This window comes from Hydra vulgaris, chromosome 12, assembly GCF_038396675.1.
Source record: "Hydra vulgaris chromosome 12, alternate assembly HydraT2T_AEP".
Lineage (NCBI taxonomy): Eukaryota > Metazoa > Cnidaria > Hydrozoa > Anthoathecata > Hydridae > Hydra > Hydra vulgaris.
Window position 1 is genome coordinate 5,351,778 of NC_088931.1, and position 21,224 is coordinate 5,373,001.

Sequence of the window (21,224 nt, forward strand, 5' to 3'; positions counted from 1 at the left end):
GAACATTTAATAGCAAGTTCACGCCTCCTTCCTAACTAATGTCGCAAAACTTGTTGAGAGATTTAAACCACGGATCCTTTGTTTCTGAAGCATCCACTACGCCACGGCTGCTTTAGTTTGTTTTCGTTAGTTTTCTTTGTTCGTTTTAGTTTTAGTTCGTTTTATATATATATATATATATATATATATATATATATATATATATATATATATATATATATATATATATATATATATATATATATATATATATATATATGTATATATAAGTATGTAAAAAATCTGATTTTTTCTCGTGGAAAAATAATTCTGTTCAAGAAAAAATGCGTTAGAAAAATCTAATCTTTTGGTTTGCGGTTGCCCAGCAAAAGTTTGTTCTCGTGGCGACACTTGGATTTTAGTTCGCTTTTTTTGTTTAATAATTCTTTTGGATTTTTATACAATAAAATTATTAGTTTTTTGTATAAGCATATTGGGAATTTTTTAGTTATGTTATTATAGGCGGGGCGCTTTTCGTGATAGACCATGTTAAATTGGGTGTTGTTTCTAACTTATCCTTTGAATACCATAGGTATTTTGAAAGCGTGGTTGAGTTTTCAAGTTTTTTGTTTTTGAACGATTGCTTGTGGTTCTAATTTTCCACTCGCCCTTTGTTGAACCTATATATGTTTTGCCAGATGTGTTTGGGAATGATGCAGTGCACTTATAAATTACATTTGAAACAATATGAAATTATCACAGAACATGAAATTATCACAGAGCATTATTAAACTCATGCCTTTTTCCTTACCAACACCGCTAATCTAGCCAGAGCTGGCATTGAATCTTCAGTTGTGAATCTAGAACTCTGTGCCACAGCTGCTGAAGTATTGTGTTTTTTAAATGTATTACATGCGACTGTTTTTAGCTTGTGGCAACAACCTCAAAAGAAGTACGGATAAAATTCGGTCAGGAGTCAGCATTATATTGTAAAAGGCTATCATAATTAAAAAATAATTAACTCCACAGTTTTATAGGAAATTGGTTACAACAAGCTGGCGTGTTGAGTATCAGTCTTGTTAAAAAAGATAACGGTAACCACAATAATACGTAATAAAATTATTTGTAGTTATAGTTTATTTTTCGTTTCATGTATTTGCTTGTCTTTTGATCCATTTTAAAAAAAATGTAACTCGTTTGTTTAAAATATTTTGGAAATAAAATTTCAGAAATGTAACTGTAGTTTTTTAAAATCAAGCTAAGGATTTTTGATAATTGTTGAAAAATATGTTAATTATTGCAGTACCTGCAGTCCACAGTGGGCCAGATTGTGGACAAAATTAAAAAAAAACATTCACAAAAATGACATTTTTATATACCATTTTGTAGTTTAAACATCCATCTTTTATAAAATGTATATACTATGGTATAATTATCATGTGGTATGCATTTTAAATTTTTAATAAGAAAGTAACTTTTTTTTTAATTTTTATAGTTAATAAATTTTTTGTGTTTCTATAAGCATTAAACAGTTAATATTTTTAAAACCTCTTTTTAATTTTTTGCAAAGGTAAATAAAATCAAGAATTATCTTTCAAATAAACTATTGCAACACTATTTTGCACCTAAGTTATGTCAAATAAAATGATTTCTAATGACTGCGTATTTAAAGAATTTTTTTTCAGTTAAAACTTCACTAACATAGTCGAATACTTTTGCGGTCCGAGGTGGTCCGGTAATTTAAGACATAAAATACGTTGTCCAAGGTATACATATTATCCATATGAATTTGATTTATACTCCGCGGATGTCCGCCTAGTCTCTATTAATGGTTTTTACAAGTTAAATGACGTATCAGAGTTTATGTGGCAAAAACATTATATATATAATGTTTTTGCCACATAAAATCTGATACGTCGTTAAACTTGTAAAAATCATTAATAAAGATTAAGCGGGCAGCTGTGGAGTATAAATCAAATTTATAACAATAATGTACATATTGGACATATTGGACATAAAGGGTACATATTGGACATAAATTGGAATAAAATACCTATGTATTTTTTTATCTAAATGGTTATGTAATAATTGGGTCTCAGCGAGACTGTTACAAACTTGTTTTTTAATTTATGCATCTTAAAATACCTATTTATAATATTTTGTAAAGGAGTACATCTATATTTTTAGATAATGTTTTAAATTTTATGTTTTAATTTAGCTTAAAAATAAAATACATTGAAATTTATTCATATTTAATACAAAATAACTTGAAGCTAGCTGGTCCTAATATTTTGGATGCAGTTGTCCTAATATTTTGGATGCAGTTGTAAATGGCATGAACTTGACTGCAGATAATGACTTGTCAACTTTCATGAACTTGTCAACTTTCATCTTCGACAAAGCTGGCATATGTGCAAAAGCTCAAAAGTTCGATTTAAAGAGAATAACAAAGAATGGCTACAAAATGAACTGAACCTTCCTACTGCCTTCATTAATCAGGAAAACTCTGCTCTTATTCTAACTGTAAAATCTGGCAGACCCAAGGTGAAATTTGATAAATTAAGTACAAAAATAAAGAAAAGAAGATTGGCACCGTTAGTTGCATCTTTTTCATCCTCAGAACTATTGTTCGCATTAGGTTGTAGTTTGCGCGAAGATAGTAAAGAAAAACAAGGTAAAGCTGTTTTACAGTTAGAATATAATGAGCAAATTTAAGCAGAATATGATGAGCCAAATTTTACTATAGTGCCTTATACATCAGAAAAAGCTCTAGCTCTGATACTTGATTGTGGAATATCTGAGGCTTCATATCAGCATTTGAAGCAGGCTGCAAACTGGATCCTCCTTACAATGCTGTTTGAGATGCAAAAGAGCAATGTTTGCCAAATAATAGAGACAGTATAACTGTAACTGATTACTTAGCTTCTGTTGATCTACAAAGTTTGCTAGACCATACTGCTGCTCAACTAATTAATCAGAAAAAGACTGGTTAGTTTTTACACTTCACCATAAATTGGTTTTGATGGATCAACAGGTTAATTAATTTACAAGCAATCATCGAATAATAATAACCCAAAGAATCTTCAACATAAAGGGAGTTTATTTTTTACTTGTACTGTTCCTTTAAAATTGATTGGATTTGATGGGTCACGAAAGAATGTTGTGTGGCTTAATCCAAAACCATCATCCACTATGTACTGTTGGCCTGTACGGTTTGGTTTTAAAAGGAAACAGTCGCAGTTATAAAGGAAGAAGAATGGTACGGCACTCTAGATATTTATAATTTCAATTGTAGCTATATGTCATTTAACCAAGCAACTGTTTATATTAATAGGTACATTAATGAGTGTCAACAAAGTTTGCAGCCAACTATTTTAATGGATAATATTACGATTAATCATGTAAATGAGTTGACGATTGTGGATGGAAAGGTTTCCACTGCTTTGTCTGATGTAACAATTTCAATTCAATGTTGTTCAGTGTGTGGTGCCATGCCTACTCAAATGAATAACATTCAACTTTTTATTAAGATGCATTTACTACCTGGCGATTGTTTAAAGTATAGTCTATCAACATTAAATGCTTGAATACGTAGCATGGAATGTGTCCTACACATATCATACAAACTGTGTATTAGGAAACATCAAGCTAGGTAGGAGAGGACAAGATTAAATTAAAAAAGAACAATCAAAGAGCAAATAAAAGAATAACTTAGACTTATTATTGATGTCCCTAAGTCGGGTGGTTCAGGTACATCGAACGACGGAAATATTGGGAGACTGTTTTTTGAAAATGCTCAAATAGTATGTAGCATTACTGGATTTGAATTATGCTTAATGAAAATGGTTTATGTTGTATTACAAACATTATCCTCAGGATTTCAAATTAATCCAGATGCTTTTTAACTGTATTGTATAAATGTTGCAAACAGATATGTAGAACTGTATTCATGGCATTATATACCACAAAGTTTACATCGTATTTAATTACATGGACATAAAGTTGTACGATAATTTTCATTACCTATTGGAATGCAACAAGGATTTTAAGAAATTTCGAGAGCGTTTTTCACGCAAATGTTCACGAAAAAAAAAACTAGTATATGTTGTAAGAAAACTTCTTTGTTCCTCAGATTCACTTATTAGTAGTTATGGAAAAATAAGTTAAGCAAAAAAAAAAACCCATTCGATCTAGAAGTGATGCAGCTTTCAAAATCGCCTTCGTTTCCTGTTACAGTAGCAACTTAATCAATAAAAATCTTTTAAATACTTAAATTTTTTGTATGTATATTTAAATTTAGTTTTTGTAAAAATTGAAAAAAAACTGTTTTCAACCTGAACTGTTGCTAGACATTTCAGGTGTCCCTATTAACAAAATTAAATAAATGAATAGTGCCACTACATTTGAGTTATAAAAAATGCTCAATCTGGTAATTATGGGGGTAATCAAATAAATAATTTAGTAGTTAGTTTGTCCTGTTAATATTGATTTTGGTTAATAAAATAAATGGTTGTTAAGAAATTTAATATCCATAGCAACTCAAAAATAAAACTAATGTCACCATTGAAAAAGCATTTCTTAAATTGGTTAACTGTGCAAAAATGGTTTTTAAATCTTTATTATATGACGAGTTATTAGTTTTGTCCAGTAAAATTGAATTCTAACCCACTGTGCAGCCACTGAAATTTGGCGTTCAAATAATTATCTATCAATATTACTTAAAAATATCACTGTAAATAGTTACTATATTAGTACTAATAATAAGTATTAAATCGCAACTAAATCCCTAGTGCATTGCTGTTAAACCAGCGGTGTTTATCACAACTTATTCACTGTGATAAATCACCATTTAATCACTGTAATACAAAGTTTACAAAAATTACATAACCACCTATATATAAGTATATACATAAATACATAATTACTTATATATACATATATATAGTACCACTTACAGTTAGTATTGAATCACTACTAAACCAATATCTGCGTTAAATTAGCGGTCACTACTTATTCATTAGTAACAAATCACCACTCAAACCCTAGTGATAAAAATCACCACTCAAACTCTAGTGATAAAAATCACCACTCAAACCCTAGTGATAAAAATCACCACTCAAACCCTAGTGATAAAAATCACCACTCAAACCCTAGTGATAAAAATCACCACTCAAACCCTAGTGATAAAAATCACCACTCAAACCCTAGTGATAAAAATCACCACTCAAACCCTAGTGATAAAAATACACCACTCAAACCCTAGTGAAAAAAAATTTAAAAAATCGCCGTTTTTTAAGTAGGTATACTTAATCTTACTTAATATATACTAAATCCTATACTTAATCCTACTTAATCACCACTTATGATAAGTATTGAATCGCTTCTAAATCACCAGTGATGCGCGCTTCGGGAATATCGTTTGGGCATGCATATACTCTTCAGTACTAAAGAAAATATACGTAAAACAAAAGCAAGCGTGACGAATAGTATGCAATGTTTATAGATATACCCGAGCTAAACCATTATTCAGGGAAATTGGAGCTCCTAATATTTATGAGCTGAACCTCTTTCAAAATTTAGTATTTATGTTTTAATCTCAAAACAACTTGCTATCAAAATACTTTGAAAATCTATTTTTCATCATTGATCATAAATATCCAACAAAGTACTCTTTTCCCAACGTTAAAATCCTAAAAGTGGAATTCAAAAACATGATGTCATTAAATTCCTTTAAAGCAGTGCTGCTTTAAAGGAATTTATTGACTGCTCAGTCAAACAGCTTCTACTTGATTTAAATGACGTCAACATGTTCTTTAATTTTTAAAGATTAAATTGAAAATAATTAACAAAAAATAATTTATCCCTTTTAAATGACTTCAAATGATGATTATATTATAATGCAAATAACTCTCTGCGTATGAGTCAAGAGAAGAAAAATAAAAGCATTGTTAGAAACTAGATGCTCCAAATCAATTTTAAGTCGTGATATTGTAAACAAAAAATGTCAAACCATCAAGAGAAAAAATTGTCATGATGAATGGGAATTCAATTGAAGTAAAACACCAGATTGTTGCTAATCTTTTTATAAATGATACCACCGTTGGTTTGAAATACCACATGCTTCCTGGAATGGACACAATACGACTGCTTAGAGGTGTCCAAGTCGAGAGAAACCATAAACTTCAATGCTGAAAAACTAACTATTGGCGCTACTGCAGTCTCTCAAGAAAAAATGAATGAAGTATCCTTGCCTACGATTCAAAAACTGATCGATAAAGTCTTCGTAGCAGAATTCAAAAATGGCAGTTGGAGCGTGTCTCGGAAATAACTGGTGGAAGCACCAACTTTAATAAAACAAAATTTCTAACTATCATACTTCTGAAGACATTAAAAGTGAGTACGCAATCAAAATTAGAGAATCGATGGCACAGGGATGGCTGAAACCATTTGAATAGAAATGTAGTGGTATCATTCCGTTGATGGTAGTAATTAAACAAAACAAATTAGAAGTACATCCGGTGATGGACTACCGTAAGCTGAATCAATTTGTATTCAGTCATACTGCAGATGGCGATGTTTGCAGTACCAAACTTCGCAGCTGGAAAAAGTTAGGAGAAAGTCTTGAAATAATTAATTTAAAGAAAGCATACCTGCAGATTCGTGTTGACGAAGCATTATAAAATATCAAGTAGTGGAATTTGAAGGGCAGCGTTAGTGTCAAACAAGATTGGGTTTTGGTTTGAACGTAGCGCCCAGAATAATGACTAAAATCTTAAGAAAGGTATTGTCTTTCGACGAAGTTGTCGAGTCTGGGATGGATTCATTTATTGATGACATCATTGTCAAAAATAATATAGTGTCAAGTTGCAGGGTTCCAGAGATCTTGAAAAAATATGGCTTGGATTCAAAGTTGCCGGAAAAACTTGTCGGTGGTTGTGTGCTTCGATTGCGAGTGTACAAACAAGGCAAACAAGTCCGTTGGAAACGTGACAACATATCCAAAGTTTCTGAAGGAAAAATGACTCGTCGGCAATCTTACAATAGCACTTTTTACAATAGCAACTTGGTTGCGCCCCTTGTGCAGCTATCTGTAAAGGGTGTTGAGTAGTTGTGGATGGGACTCTTTGGTGAATGAACATATTGTCAAATTAGTTAGCAGCTTAAAAGAAAGACTTACAAAGGAAGATTCCGTTCATGGGTCATGGAACGTCAAAAACACTGCTAAAGCAACAGTGTGATGCAATGCAAGCAGTTTAGCTGTTAGCATAGTTTTGAAATTGGCTGGGCTAATAGTAGAAGACTGGCTGAGGAAATAAGACAATACGACTTGCATAGTTAGAAGCCGTGGTAAAAGGAATTATTCTAGCAAAGGGATTCGAATGAATTACCATAAAGTGTGGTTTGGCAACTGTTGTCAGCTGGTTGAACTACTTACTAATCGGCGAGTTCACGGTCTTGGAGAATCTCTTATCAGTCGCCGGTTGTCATTAATTGAAGACCTTGTGAAGGAGTGTGGTATACAAATAAAACTTTTACTGGTAAAGTCAGCAGAAAACAAAGCCGACACTTTTACGAGGGTACCACAGAACTGATTGCATTCAAACCATCCAGCAATGACAGCAAATATCGTACCGTCTGATGTGAAATTGTATTATAATCTTCATCACTTTGGAGTCAATCGAACCCTTCATCTGATAAAACAGACATACTCGAAGGAGAAACTTTGTAGAAAAGACTTTGAGTCTGTCGTAAAAAGTTGTGAAAGATGTTTATCGGTGGATCCTGCGCCAATTAGATGGGAAGAAAGAAATCTTGAAGTTGGAAAGAGCTGGTACCGTTCAGTTATTGAAATAACCCACTATAAATCAGAGATATATTTATCTATTCTTGACTGTGGCAAAAGCAGCAAGCATGCAATTTGGAGAAAGCTACTGAACTAGAAAAAAACAACAGTGTGCTTCCATTTAGAAGAAATGTTCCGAGAAAGAGGATCTCCGTAGAAGTTTCTACTTGGCAACAGCAAAAATTTTTTCTCAAAACTTGTTGGCGAACTATGCGCAGAATGGGAAATGTCCATCCTGTTTCGTTGCTGGTACAGGCCAACTGGAAATGGAATTGTTGAAGGTCATCATCGCACAATCAACCCTATGGCAGCCAGAAGTGGCAACGATCCGTTAAAAATGATATATTGGTATAACGTGACTCCCAGAAAAAATAGCAAGAAAACGTCGCTCCTCTACAAAGCTATATACTCCTATGAGTGTAAATCACACACAATTTCTGCTAAAACTCTACAACTATTAACCCTACAACTACTAACCCTAACACAAGAAAAGGAAGGAAGCTCTCTACAACTATACACAAGGACAAGAAGTATTTGTGAACCAATTGACTCAAAACCCACGAGCGATTGGAATAAAGGAAGAATCTCAGATGTAGGACGAGAAGTTTCGGTAGAAATCAATGGATTGCCGTGACACATGTAGACGTCCGTCCTGCTCCCATTGCAGCTGAGTTGTGAACAAGAGAATCGGAAGAACCCATTGCAGATTGAATCTCAGAATATCGACGCGGAAGTTTCCGAATATATATGCAGACTTAGTGATCTAGAGATTAAGGGGTGTTGTAATTAGTGTAAATATTTTATTATATATAAACTATTATTGTGCTGCGTTAGAAGGAACATTGTGAGAGTGTCATATATTATATTGTATATAACGTTTATAATGTTTATAACATCTTTGAGGGTATTTGCAAATGTATATATACTGAGTAAAGATGTTCACGAAGACAGAAAGAAAAAATAAATATAGACTTATTATTACAAACACATTTCAAGTGGGTATTTTTAATACTATTTAGAATATCCGCTTCGAGTACCGAACTAATAATTAATAACCCATACGTCACACTTTGGGGAGGAGAGGGGAATGTGTTAGTGGTTTTGTGACAACTTATACGGACCTTGTTACTAAAGAGTTACAATGTCGTGATGAGGAAGGAGGGGGAGGGAGGGGGGTTGGACTCCCAAAAACGGTCAAAAATTGCGTGACGTAATTTGTCGACGACCTCAACATTATTAATTGTAATAATTGAAAACGTTTTTATATAATTTTGAACTTTTTTGTTCGTTTCTTGTTTCCTTTTGTGTCATTTATTATTAAAAATCAGTTTTAGAGTTTATAGTCTTTTTTTTTCCAATTTGCTTGTAATATGTTTTATGGAATTGATTGTGATGTTTAATGACTTGTGAATTTATATTATTTACAAATATTTAGGGCTTGGGAATGAGAATATTTTGTTTTCTTGCACAGGCGATTTGTAAATTTTACAAATACGAAAGTGGTATTTATTTTTAACGATAAATTAGAAAAAAATTTTTTTTTTTTTAGTATACCCCTATATAGTTTAAGCAACTATATAGGGGCAAGCTGAACAATAAACTAATGGATATGCATGATATGCAATTTAAATAAATTTAATTGAAAATTGATTTAAATTTCATATCATGCATATCCATTAGTTTATTGTTCAGCTTGCCCCTATATAGTTACTTAAACTAAGTTAAGCAGCTTGGTAAATTCAAAATATTACCTTTTGAAACCAATTTGATATAGACTTTTTTTTTAATAATTAATTAGCAAGTTGAATCTTTTTCATATTGAAAAAATAATGTGAAGCCAACGTACCCAAAGTACTAAAAAATGATCAAATTATATTTAGTAAAAATTGTTTACATAAGCCTACCTTAACTTAAAGTTTCTCTCTTAATTTATAGTTTTACAATAAATAAAAGTTTTGATAAACAAGAGATTATGCATCGAGTTTGAGAAAGTGATTGGTCAAGAGCTAAGTAGTAAAACCATATTGAGCTGATTTTTCCGCTAGAAATAAAAACCTAGTGCTGAATTATTTGAGTCCAAAAAGATCTCTTTTCGGTCCAATAGAAAGATCTAAAACTATTTGATTACCGGTGTAACTATTTTGGGAATTTTGTTTAAATATTTAAAAATGTTTTCACAAAAAATATTATAAAAATTGTCAAAAACTGTATCATAGTAACACATATTTTATAACTTCATTCTAATTCAAGATAATAATAATAATAAAAAATTAATAAATGAAATCACGCAATATAAATAAATCACGTCATTTCTTTATTGATTTCGCTGATGTAGTTATCCCATTGTAAATCTATGGGTTGGGTGTGATTTCTAGAAGTAAAAATATATAAAAATTAGATATTTGTTAGACTACTAATTATAGGCCGATATATAGACGTCAGCATTATTTTTACTTTTTTTTAACTTTTTATTTAAACTATTACTTAAAGAGTGAATTTTCAAAAGGTGCTAAGTTTCAAAAAAAAAAAAATTTGAGTTAGTTTAATTTCCAATTTTATATATTGAAATTTATTTAAATATTGAAATCTAATTAAATATCACATCTAACAATATACTCTTAATAGATTGAGAAAGTATCAACTTTTGTAGATGTGCGCCTATATGTTTTTCTTCGTCGATTTCTCAAAATCAATTTCCTCAGACTCTGCAACTTTTGAAAATTTCACATTTACTTTCTAGTTTCACTGTATAAATTTTGTAGAAACGTTATTAGGTCTTTTTTTTCGCAAATAAAGTAAAAAATAAATAATAAAAAAAACCCACCATTATCTTTTAAAATGCAAAATAACAATTACCGGCTCGATTGAATGCTATCAAGTCTGAGTCTTTCTATTTCACGATTTAATGCTTTTTGTGAATCAACTAACTGTTTTTCGCGAACTAAAAACGATGAAACCTGCACACACAAAAAAATTCAATTAATCTTATTGAAATTTTCCTATATTTTAGAACATTCAAGTATTAATATTCGCGCTTCATTTAGGTATTGTGGTTTATTTTCCTCCGGCTAATTGCCATATAGAGGCCATATTACCAAGGACCGCAAAGCCAAGTTCGGCTCCATAAGGAGCATTATAACCCGCTCTACGGACCAAGAGTAAAGTGATTTTAGGAAGAACGACTTTATGTTAGAGTGAAAGATAGAAGTAGTCGATTTAGAAAGATAGCATAAAGATAGCGGACAGGATATCACGCGATGTTAGAAGGTGCAATAGGTGAGAATATTTAAAAAAAATTAAATGTAATTAATTTTTTTTATATTCGCGCTTCATTTAGGGTTCAATACACTCGTTGCATCTTTTTTAAACGGTTATAATGCCTATTAACTTTTAGTTGATCTAATATAGCTTGTGGTATGATTTAAATATTTAAAGATAACTTCCACTTGTTTGTAATCTCAATCTCCTCCTTGTAAAGATTTTTTGCAAACGAACTGTACGATATGGAACTGTGTGATTAAATTTCATAAGCTTGTATCTGTTTGCTTATTTCTGAATTAGATTGTTTAAATATTGTTTAAATATTTAAATGTTTAAATATTGTTTAAATATTGTTAAAATTGTTTAAAAATCTGAATTAGATTGTTTAGATTTTTTGAAATCTAATTATTCTTTAAACCAGTTTAAAACAAAACTTAAGCAATTACTGATGATACATGAAAATGAATTAAAGTTCTTCTAAAAAGCTTTTTAAACTAGCAAACAAAAACAAAAATTAACCTACTAATTACTCTTTAATATTATATTTAATATTCTAAACAATAGTCTGCTATTGTAAATGTATTTCTTATCTTATAAGTTTTGAATTTACAAACGATTTTTTTAAGTTTTATTATTTGAAATACTAATTACTAAAAATATTGTAAAATTTTATAATTTCAATTTTTATTAAAAAGAGTTATTGTAAATTCTTTTTGTAATATTAATACTTATATATCATCTTATTTTACTAATCAGTTCTTAAATATAAATACTCTTTGAATTACTAAATATTTTAAACGTTATATATTTTATTTTTTGCATTTTGTTAAAACATTTTATTTGATGAATATGCATTTTTTTAGGGGGGGCTTAATGATAAGATGAATTTTGTCTTCTTCAAGCCCCAGTCATGTAAATATTTGTTTTTATAAATTACGAGTGTAAATTATTTTCAATCGGCAAATACAATACTAAAAAAAAAAAAAAAAAAAAAAAATAAAGCATTTGCCGTTGAATATAAAAAATAAACTTGTTACGCGCTTAAATGAGAAAGTTACAAAAAAACTTTCTCATTTAAACTTAAGGCTTTTTCTTTTGAATACATTTATCTTCCCATTACCCAGAATGCCAATTTAGTAAGTAGAATACTTGTTTATTTTGTAATACCGTTTATGAAGCAAGCAGTCTACCAGTGCACAACTACTGCGACACCAAAGTATCTATAAGGTATGGTTTCCGAAATATCTTGTAAGCATGGTTACTGTGATAAAATATTTAAATATTATACAATTCATTTTAAACGTTGACATCTTCGATAGAGTTTAATTTATTTTTAAGAAATTAAACTTCTTTTTAAGGATTTTATATATATATATATATATATAAAATAAATAAATATATATATATATATATATATATATATATATATATATATATATATATATATATATATATATATATATATATATATATATATATATATAAATTATGTTAGTGTATTCTGAAAATAGAGTGCTCAATCGTCTTAAAGAATTTAGTAAAAACACTTGTCTGTATAATAAATTAGTAAAAACACTTGCCTATTTTTTTTCTTCTACAAATTGTTTCACCATCAGTAGGTTCATCAGGAGGCATTTTCCTGATGAACCTACTAATGGTGAAGCAGTTTGTAGAAAAAAAAAATTAAATATGTGTTTTTACAAATTTTTTAATTTGTAAAACCATTTTATTAATAAAAAACAATACATGTTTTGACTAACACTAGTCATCTTTAGTTATAATTAAATATTTAAAGTTTGTTAAAATACCTATAAATGTGTTAAAAAAACAAATAATACAAAATATAATTATTCTTGTACAAACTAAAAATAATATAATTACAAAATTATAATAAAATCAATTAAAAAGTTTATCATGTCATACTAAAGAAATAGGAAATAACAAAAGAATAGGTTAAAAAGATAAGCATGAGTGTATGTATAAAAATATGTATAGGAATACATATGTATACAAATAGTAGCTAAGCAGAAAACCCAATTGAATATATATGTATGTATACCCAATTTAATATATATGTATATATATACATATATATATATATATATATATAGATATATATATATATATATATATATATATATATATATATATATATATATATATATATATAGAGAGAGAGAGATCTATAGTTTGTTGGCTTTGGGAAGAGCGGAAGGAAAAAAGTGATTCTTACGCCAACATATACGTCACTTTTAATTACTTTTAACTTTCGTCCAACATTTCCGTGTTGGACGAAAGTAAAAACCATTAATTTAATTACAAATTAATCGTTTTTTAAAAAAACCACAAAAACGCAAATTTAATTGACCAGAATGTTTTAAAAACATTGTGAATGTTTTTAACAATATAAACAATGTTTTTTTTTTATTTTTTTTAATAAAATGTTTTTATTTTTATTTTTTTTAATAAAATGTTTTTATTTTTATTTTTTTTACTGTAAATCATGCGCGGAGTGTTGCTACATCGACTATCTTATAGCCTGACTCGCAAGGGAGTGCTGCTACATCGACTGACAAATAGCCTGACTCGCAAGGGAGTGCTGCTACATCGACTGACAAATAGCCTGACTCGCAAGGGAGTGCTGCTATATCGACTGACAAATAGCCTGACCCGCAAGGGAGTGCTGCTACATCGACTAAGGGTTTGGTTGGGGCAGGCAGTCTATCATTATTAAAAAAAAAAAAATTCCGGTCTTGCATTTTAATTTTTACTTTTTGTCAACAAAATATCGAAAAAACTTTCGGACAACATCTAAGGGTTGTATATATATATATATATATATATATATATATATATATATAGGGTCATTTCGGATAAAGTGAGCCAATAAAACTAAAATTTACTTAGTTATATCAAGTCTTAACTATAATTCGGTAAGGTAACTATTTATGTAATTGAAAATGTACACATGTATCAAACATTAAACTGTGTAGCGTAGTGGATAGCTCGAACCCAGATACTCTGGGTTCGAGCCCTAATGAATAGGGTCAGTGAAAATTCACAAAGTCACTGTTGCCGTTAATCCCGCAACTTTTACTAAATGTCGTGCCTTACCATAATTCCGTGATATTTGTTCGATAATTCATCACGCTACACGGATTTTTCCGCTATTAAGTGCATCAATTCACTAATTAAAAGTCAATAAAGAAATTTTTAGTTATAATAATTGTTAATAAATCAATCACACATTTATATCATATGATATCTATACCACAAATTGCGTGACGTCATAACTTGATAATCATAAATTATTATCAAGTATTATTAAGTTATGATGTTACGCAATGTGTGGCATGATTCAGATTAAATTTGTTGCATGAATATGATTCATAATAAATGTGAAACTAATATGAATTAGTAATAAATGGTGGATGTCATCATCGTATTATTTGGTACTGATTAACTGACGATATAACATACAGATATAGACGATATATTAGTTATTTTCGTCCCTTTGCAATGACATCGCAAATGGTGGACCCTTTTTTCTAACGGCTAGAAATAACTTAGCAAAAAAGAAAATGATAAACAATATGACGAAATAACTGTTAAAGGGTACTGTTTGCTTCGCGTGAAATTAAAGTAATTTCGCCACAAATTTAATAAACATGCCGTGATTCTGCAATTTTTTGCCGTTAATTTCCACTGACCCTACCAATGAATGACGATTTTTACTTAAAAAACATGTTGCTTTTACATCGAAATAACAAGTTGAATTTACGAAATTAAGAAATTGCGAAATGAATCTTTTTCATTTCAAAAAAACGTTATGAATCTTTTTCATTTCAAACGTTAGTCCCACGTTATTATAACCTAAATAACAAGGTTATTTAACGTCGTTCCAACGTTGGTATGCCCATTGGGATATATATATGTATATATATGGATATATATATATATATATATATATATACATACATATATACATATATATATATATATATATATATATATATATATATATATATATATATATATATATATATATATATATATATATATATATATATATATTATATATATTCAGGTAAAAGAATTAGCATATAACAAATGTTTATAATGACATAGATAATAGAGTTTTGCAACTAAGAGTTTCATGTGTTTCCACAATCATCAAGCAAGTTAGATGTCAGGTCGCAATCAACAAGCAAGTTACATGTCACGTCAGGTTATCCTGCTACTGGTAACATGCAACCCAGTACAATCTGCTTCATGTCCTGCTGCCTTGTAGGATACGCCTTTTTAAGCAAAGGCTAGGAGATACCAACTCTGACTTTAAACACCCCTTGCCTTGGGGCTCATGGTTGAGTAAAGGCTAGAGATGGTGTCTAGATAAAAATACTCATCTTAGACAGATGTTAAATGCATACGGCTACCGTCTTGTAGAAGGCCTCCTAGGCAAAGACATAAGGGGTAAACAGATTCTATCTGTTGACCAGCCTCGCACCCCTTCTTCATCTATTAGGCTGGCGCAGATATAATTTTAATACATTGTTTCCAGTTTAGGATATTGAATGCTAGATCTGCTTGACTCAATGCATGGGTTTTGCTTGTGTCTCTGTTTTTATGACTAGGCAACTCATTCTATTTTCTCCTAATGAAAGTACAGCTCTAAAACTCAGATTTATGGTTCTTAGGCCGGCTGGTAGTAAGGTTTCCCAAACTCTATGATAGCTCTCAGAGAGGCTGATTCCATCAACAGCTAAAAAATAATAAAGTACTATTCGTATCACTCCAGCTTCTGTATCTAAAGTGATTTTCTGCTTAGACTCTTCTACAGCTTGTAACCCGGACAACATACTTGTTATTTTCTTGAAGAAGTGTTCTCTGAAGCTATCGTCTATACTTTCAAAATTGTTTAACAAGTGCTTATCAGAGTCTTATTTTCCAGCCTGCTGGAAAGCGACATCTGCTATCCCTATTTTCAAAAATTTTGGAGAGCGATCTGATTCGTCTAACTACTGTCCCATTAGTCTTCTTCCTATCATAAGCAAAGGTTTTTAAATCTTTAATTAACAAATACTTAATCTCTTATCTTGAATCTAATAACTTACTTACTGTCCATCAATATGGATTTCGATCTTCTCGTTCTAAAGCTGATATGCTAACAGTAATAACCAATAGGTTTTATCGTGCATTAGATAAAAGTGGAGAGGTTAAGGCCATCGCTCTTGACATTTCTAAAGCTTTTAATAAAGTTTGGCATGCTGGTCTTCTTCATAAGTTTTTTTTGTTACGGTGTATCTGGTAACATCTTTAAGATTATTGAATCCTTCCTTTTCAATTGTAGTATAAAAGTTGTGCTTGATGGATAGCACTCTTCTTATTCTGTAACTTCAGCGGTTCCTCAAGGTTCAATCCTTGGCCCTATACTCTTTTTAATTTACATTAACGATCTTCCAGATATTCTCACATCTAAGGTGGCATTGTTCGCTGATGATACTACCGTTTATTCTTGTCATAATAAGAAGCCATCACTCTCTGATGGCTTGGAGGGGGCATTTGAGCTTGAAAAGGATCTCACTTCTGGTTAAGGTTGCATCTCTTTATCGAGTTCGACACTTTCTTTCTTCGGATTCTATTCTCTATCTCTATAAATCTCAAATCCGGCCGTGTATGGAATACTGATGCCATATCTGGGGCGGATCTTCCAATGATACTCTTTCTCTTTTAAATAAGGTGTAAAAACGTATTGTAAACATAGTTGGACCTGCTTTAGCAGCCAACCTCCAACCATTATCACATCGTCGTAATATTGTTTCTCTTTCTCTTTTCTACAAATACTATAATGGGCACTGCTCTAAAGAGCTAGCGTCTCTTGTGCTATCTACTAAAATTCGTTCTCGCGTTACTCGTCATTCAATTAAGTCTCATCATTTTTATGTGACTGTACCTAAGTGCTCCAAAAACTCTTATTCGTCTAGTTTTTTTTCCTCAAACATTAGTTCTTTGGAATTCGCTTCCTTCTTATTGCTTTCCTGATTCATATAATTTGCAATCCTTTAAGTCGTCTGTCAATCGTTATCTCGCTCTACAATCTTCATCTTTTCTCTTCTAGTAACTTCCAACTTTAATTAGTGGTTGCTTTCAGCGTTGTTGGAAGCGAGGATGTTTAAATATATATATATATATATATATATATATATATATATATATATATATATATATATATATATATATATATATATATATATATATATATATATATATATACACACGTTGTAATTTTAAATAGTATATAATAGCAATTAATGAGCGAATCTTAAAAAAGCGCAACATAGTCTTTTGTGTTATACTCCACAAGAATATTTTTTGCACGCCACATATGATAACTACACTTGATTTAACCCATAATTGAGAATGGCTTACATATAATGACACACGTGGCCTACATCGAATGTTTTAGTCAGGTAGGTGATAAACAAGTAAATCAACATCAGATATAAAAAGAAAAGGACTGTTTACTGAGCAATAATGCAATTGCTAATGATGAATGACCATATCTTTTAAAGCTAACAGAAAAATAGCTAATTCTCTATATAGTATATTTAGAACAACAATCATCATTTTTATAGAAATTATAAAGGAATGAAATAAAAAATTGTTTAGCTCAAAAGATCTGAGCTCAAGACAACTTTTGTTCAAAAAACTTATTTCAAAAAATTTATTATTAAGTTGAAAATAAAATATGTAAGACATGATATAATATATAAGATATTTTTATAACAAATTACTTATGCAATTAAATTAAATTCATTCAAAGAAAAAAAAATTTAATTTTTTATATATACCTTTGTATATAGGAAGGTGAAAAATATATACGGCATCACAAGCAATGAGCTTGTTTTTTTTAAACCTTGCTGCTAAATTACCCTTTCCTCAAAAAAATTTGCAAGATGATCGTCATATAGGTGCTGGAAAATCTTCCAAATATAAGAGCTTTAAAAAGCTACGAAAATTACATTTGACCTACTATAGACAAGTAAACTTGCAAAAAAAAAAGTTAGTTCTATGATTTGTTTCAATTACTTTTATTGAAATGAAGATCCAAGAAGATTTCGGTTAACTCAAACTTTTGTTATCTTGAACGGTTTCATTCGGTCCCATAAAACCGTCTAATTGATTAATATGAAATTTCTTGGATTAAGTCGAACCTCAGATAACTCGAACTTTATCAAGTCGAACCATTTCTTCGGATAACTCGAACTTTTCGTATGGAAAATAAAGAATAACTTGATTAAATTATTTTTTCAGAAGTCGTTGCACATAAAACATAAATAACAGTAGCCTAATATTTTATATATTTTTCGCTGTATTTAAATCTGAATAGAATAGATCGTTATCAGACGTAAAATAATGCTAAAATAAAACTTTTAAAAAACTTTGAAACTATAGCTTTCTTTTCAGATAGTAAACATTGTGTACAATCCACAGACTTTATAAATTATGAACACCAAAATTTCTTATTAAATATGATAGTTATTTAAAGTTTAAATCATATTTCAATGGTGTGAAAAGAAAAGTGCATACTGTGCCTTATGTAGGGGTGTACCGGAATGGAAATTTTAAATTACGGATGGAACTGGATTTGCCGGAGAGTCAATAAGAATCCGGAAACAAGAATCATATTTATATTATCTTTTACCTTCAAGATTAAGTGAAAGCCTGCACCTTAGCATTGTGACTATATAATATATATTTATAACCTATAATATATATATATATATATATATATATATATATATATATATATATATATATATATATATATATATATATATATATATATATATATATATACTATTTCATAAATATGATTCTTATTTCATTTAAACATAATATGTTGTTTTTATTTGTTTCTATAATTTTATGTATTGAAAGTTTTAAACTGCAAAATATCTATATTTAAAAATTGAAATATTTTCTGTAATAACTCCAATATTTTATAACTATTTAAAATTTAAGTAACATTTAAAATGAGACTGTTCTTAGAGGCAGGTAACATTTTTGATGAAAAAAAGATTGTTTGTTGCGTAAAATTGGAGAGCAACTCTTTTTGCACCACAATATTTCTAAACTTCCTTACATAATTGATTATTGCAAATAGAATTACATTGTTTGTTTAGAGATTTGTATTTTTTACTTAGGTTTACCTATAGTTCTTCATAGCCCTGTAGGACAATGATTTTTTTATTTAAATTACAGTCTTAATGTCGCATATCTTAAAAAAATTCCAGCCAGAACCGGAATGAACTAAAAGTCACAAATTACGGCCGGAACGGAATTCCAGTACATCCCTAGATTGTAACACGTGGTCTAAATTTGAAGAAATCTTGCAATATTTGAATCTTTTGATATGAATGAGCAAATTGATTCCATGAACACAAAAAAATACTATCTTAGTGTAATCATCAAAGCATTTGAATATTTTGCCATCTCTCATACACATCTCTCAAACACTTTATAAAAAATTGCGTGATGATTTTAAACTACCTTCTATTCGAATGCTCAATTCAAGTGATGGTCAAAAAGCTTGTATTATTCTCCACGATAAGGTATATGCTAAAAAAACGTTATTTATCATAGAGGTGCTGTTTTTTTGGAAATTAGATGATTCAGACTTTCTTGTAAAAGCTGTTTAAAAACAAAAAAAAAGACATATGTGCCTCGGGCATCAAAAGACGAAGAAAAATTATTTAAAGGGCTACCATATATTAAAAAAAAAATATTTTGTGGGTAATTTTTTGTGTGTTTATACTCTATACTAGTGTTAAAATTTAATGAGCCTTGTTGCCAGTCAGCAATAAAATATTAAATCCAATCATTCGCTTTGAAAATTTGTTATTTTCCGTGATTTTTACATATTTTATTGTAACTTTAAAAAGCTTGAAACCAATAAACTTTTGGTGTTACCCCTCTAGACATTCACTAACAGGGTTGATGATACAGGCTAGTAGAAGTGGAGATGCACAATCGCCAATTTCTAGAAAAAGTTCTTAATATCTAGAAACTTCTAAAATAAAAAAAAAGGTACACGAGCAGTTTTGTGATATTTGCATTTTTTTATTTTGGTGTCACCCCTCTGTATCAGGTTGTTTTTACTTTTATTTATTCTTAAATATTACAACATTTTAAATAATGCAATATTTTTTTGATAGACAAGTGGTTATTACAATGTTAAAATAAAAGACAAATTTATGGAAGAAATTATCCATCTAAATCATTTCAAGTTTTACTCCTGGAAACTTCTTGATCCTTATTAACTAAATACATTCAAAGGGTCTACAGCTTACTTTCTCATCTGTATGCATTATGCAAATTAAATCATTTTAAAAACGTATGCAATCATACATGTGCATGATAGCATACCCTTTTTAAAATCGTGCATGATTAAAGGGGCGCCCACTAGATGCTCTGCCCCGGGCGCCGTGAAAGCTCTCGGTGGCCCTGTTGAGAGTTATTCATTTACACTTTTGTTGTTATTTTTTATCTAATTTTTTAAGTTTCTGTTTTATGATTTTAAAAGTATTCCTTATTTCTTTAAAGCATTAAATATAAAGGTGTAGTTACACTAATATTTCATTTATTACTTGTTTTTATTTCATTTTTTAGGCAATTTTATGAATGAGACAACAAAATAAAGTTCATTAATAAATTAAAAAAAAAAAGTAAATTGTTATTATAAATTAGTACAAATTTTTACATTGTCTAATGTATTTTATAACGAGAGACGTTAAATAAAACATATTGCGTTTTAAAACAAATAGTATTCATCGTATTGACTTTTGTGATATTGGCCCCCACATTTTTTTCTATATTTTGCATTTCACGGTCTGTTAAAGAGTATACTTATTTTTTATAATTTATACTTTTTTAAATTATTATTTTTCATACTTTATATATTTTAAAATATCATATTTATAAACATTTCACAACATTTAAAAAATATTATCTTTAAATCAAACCGAAACTTAGGGGTTACATTTAGAAATCAATAACAAATATAGAATTTGTCATGACCAATGTTTAAAATAGTTTTTCTATATTGGCAATATAACCAATCTTTTTTTTTTTTTTGAAG

The 21,224-nt window shown here is 29.6% G+C and overlaps 1 protein-coding gene across 3 annotated transcripts in view; it reads right to left on the reverse strand.

Moving 5' to 3' along the window:
- Positions 1 to 9,993: 9,993 nt before the first annotated feature.
- The window catches only part of LOC100213959 (sodium channel and clathrin linker 1), a 94,582-nt gene continuing 83,351 nt past the window's right edge, over positions 9,994 to 21,224 (reverse strand). For all 3 annotated transcript variants that reach the window (XR_010642078.1, XM_065811316.1, XM_065811317.1), the window contains 2 exons: positions 10,679 to 10,779; positions 9,994 to 10,193 (listed from right to left, as the gene is read on the reverse strand). Coding sequence is in view for 2 of the 3 variants with exons in the window: in XM_065811316.1 (XP_065667388.1) it covers positions 10,124 to 10,193; positions 10,679 to 10,779 (171 nt within the window). In the remaining variant the exon portion in view is untranslated. The remainder of the gene's footprint in view (positions 10,194 to 10,678; positions 10,780 to 21,224) is intronic.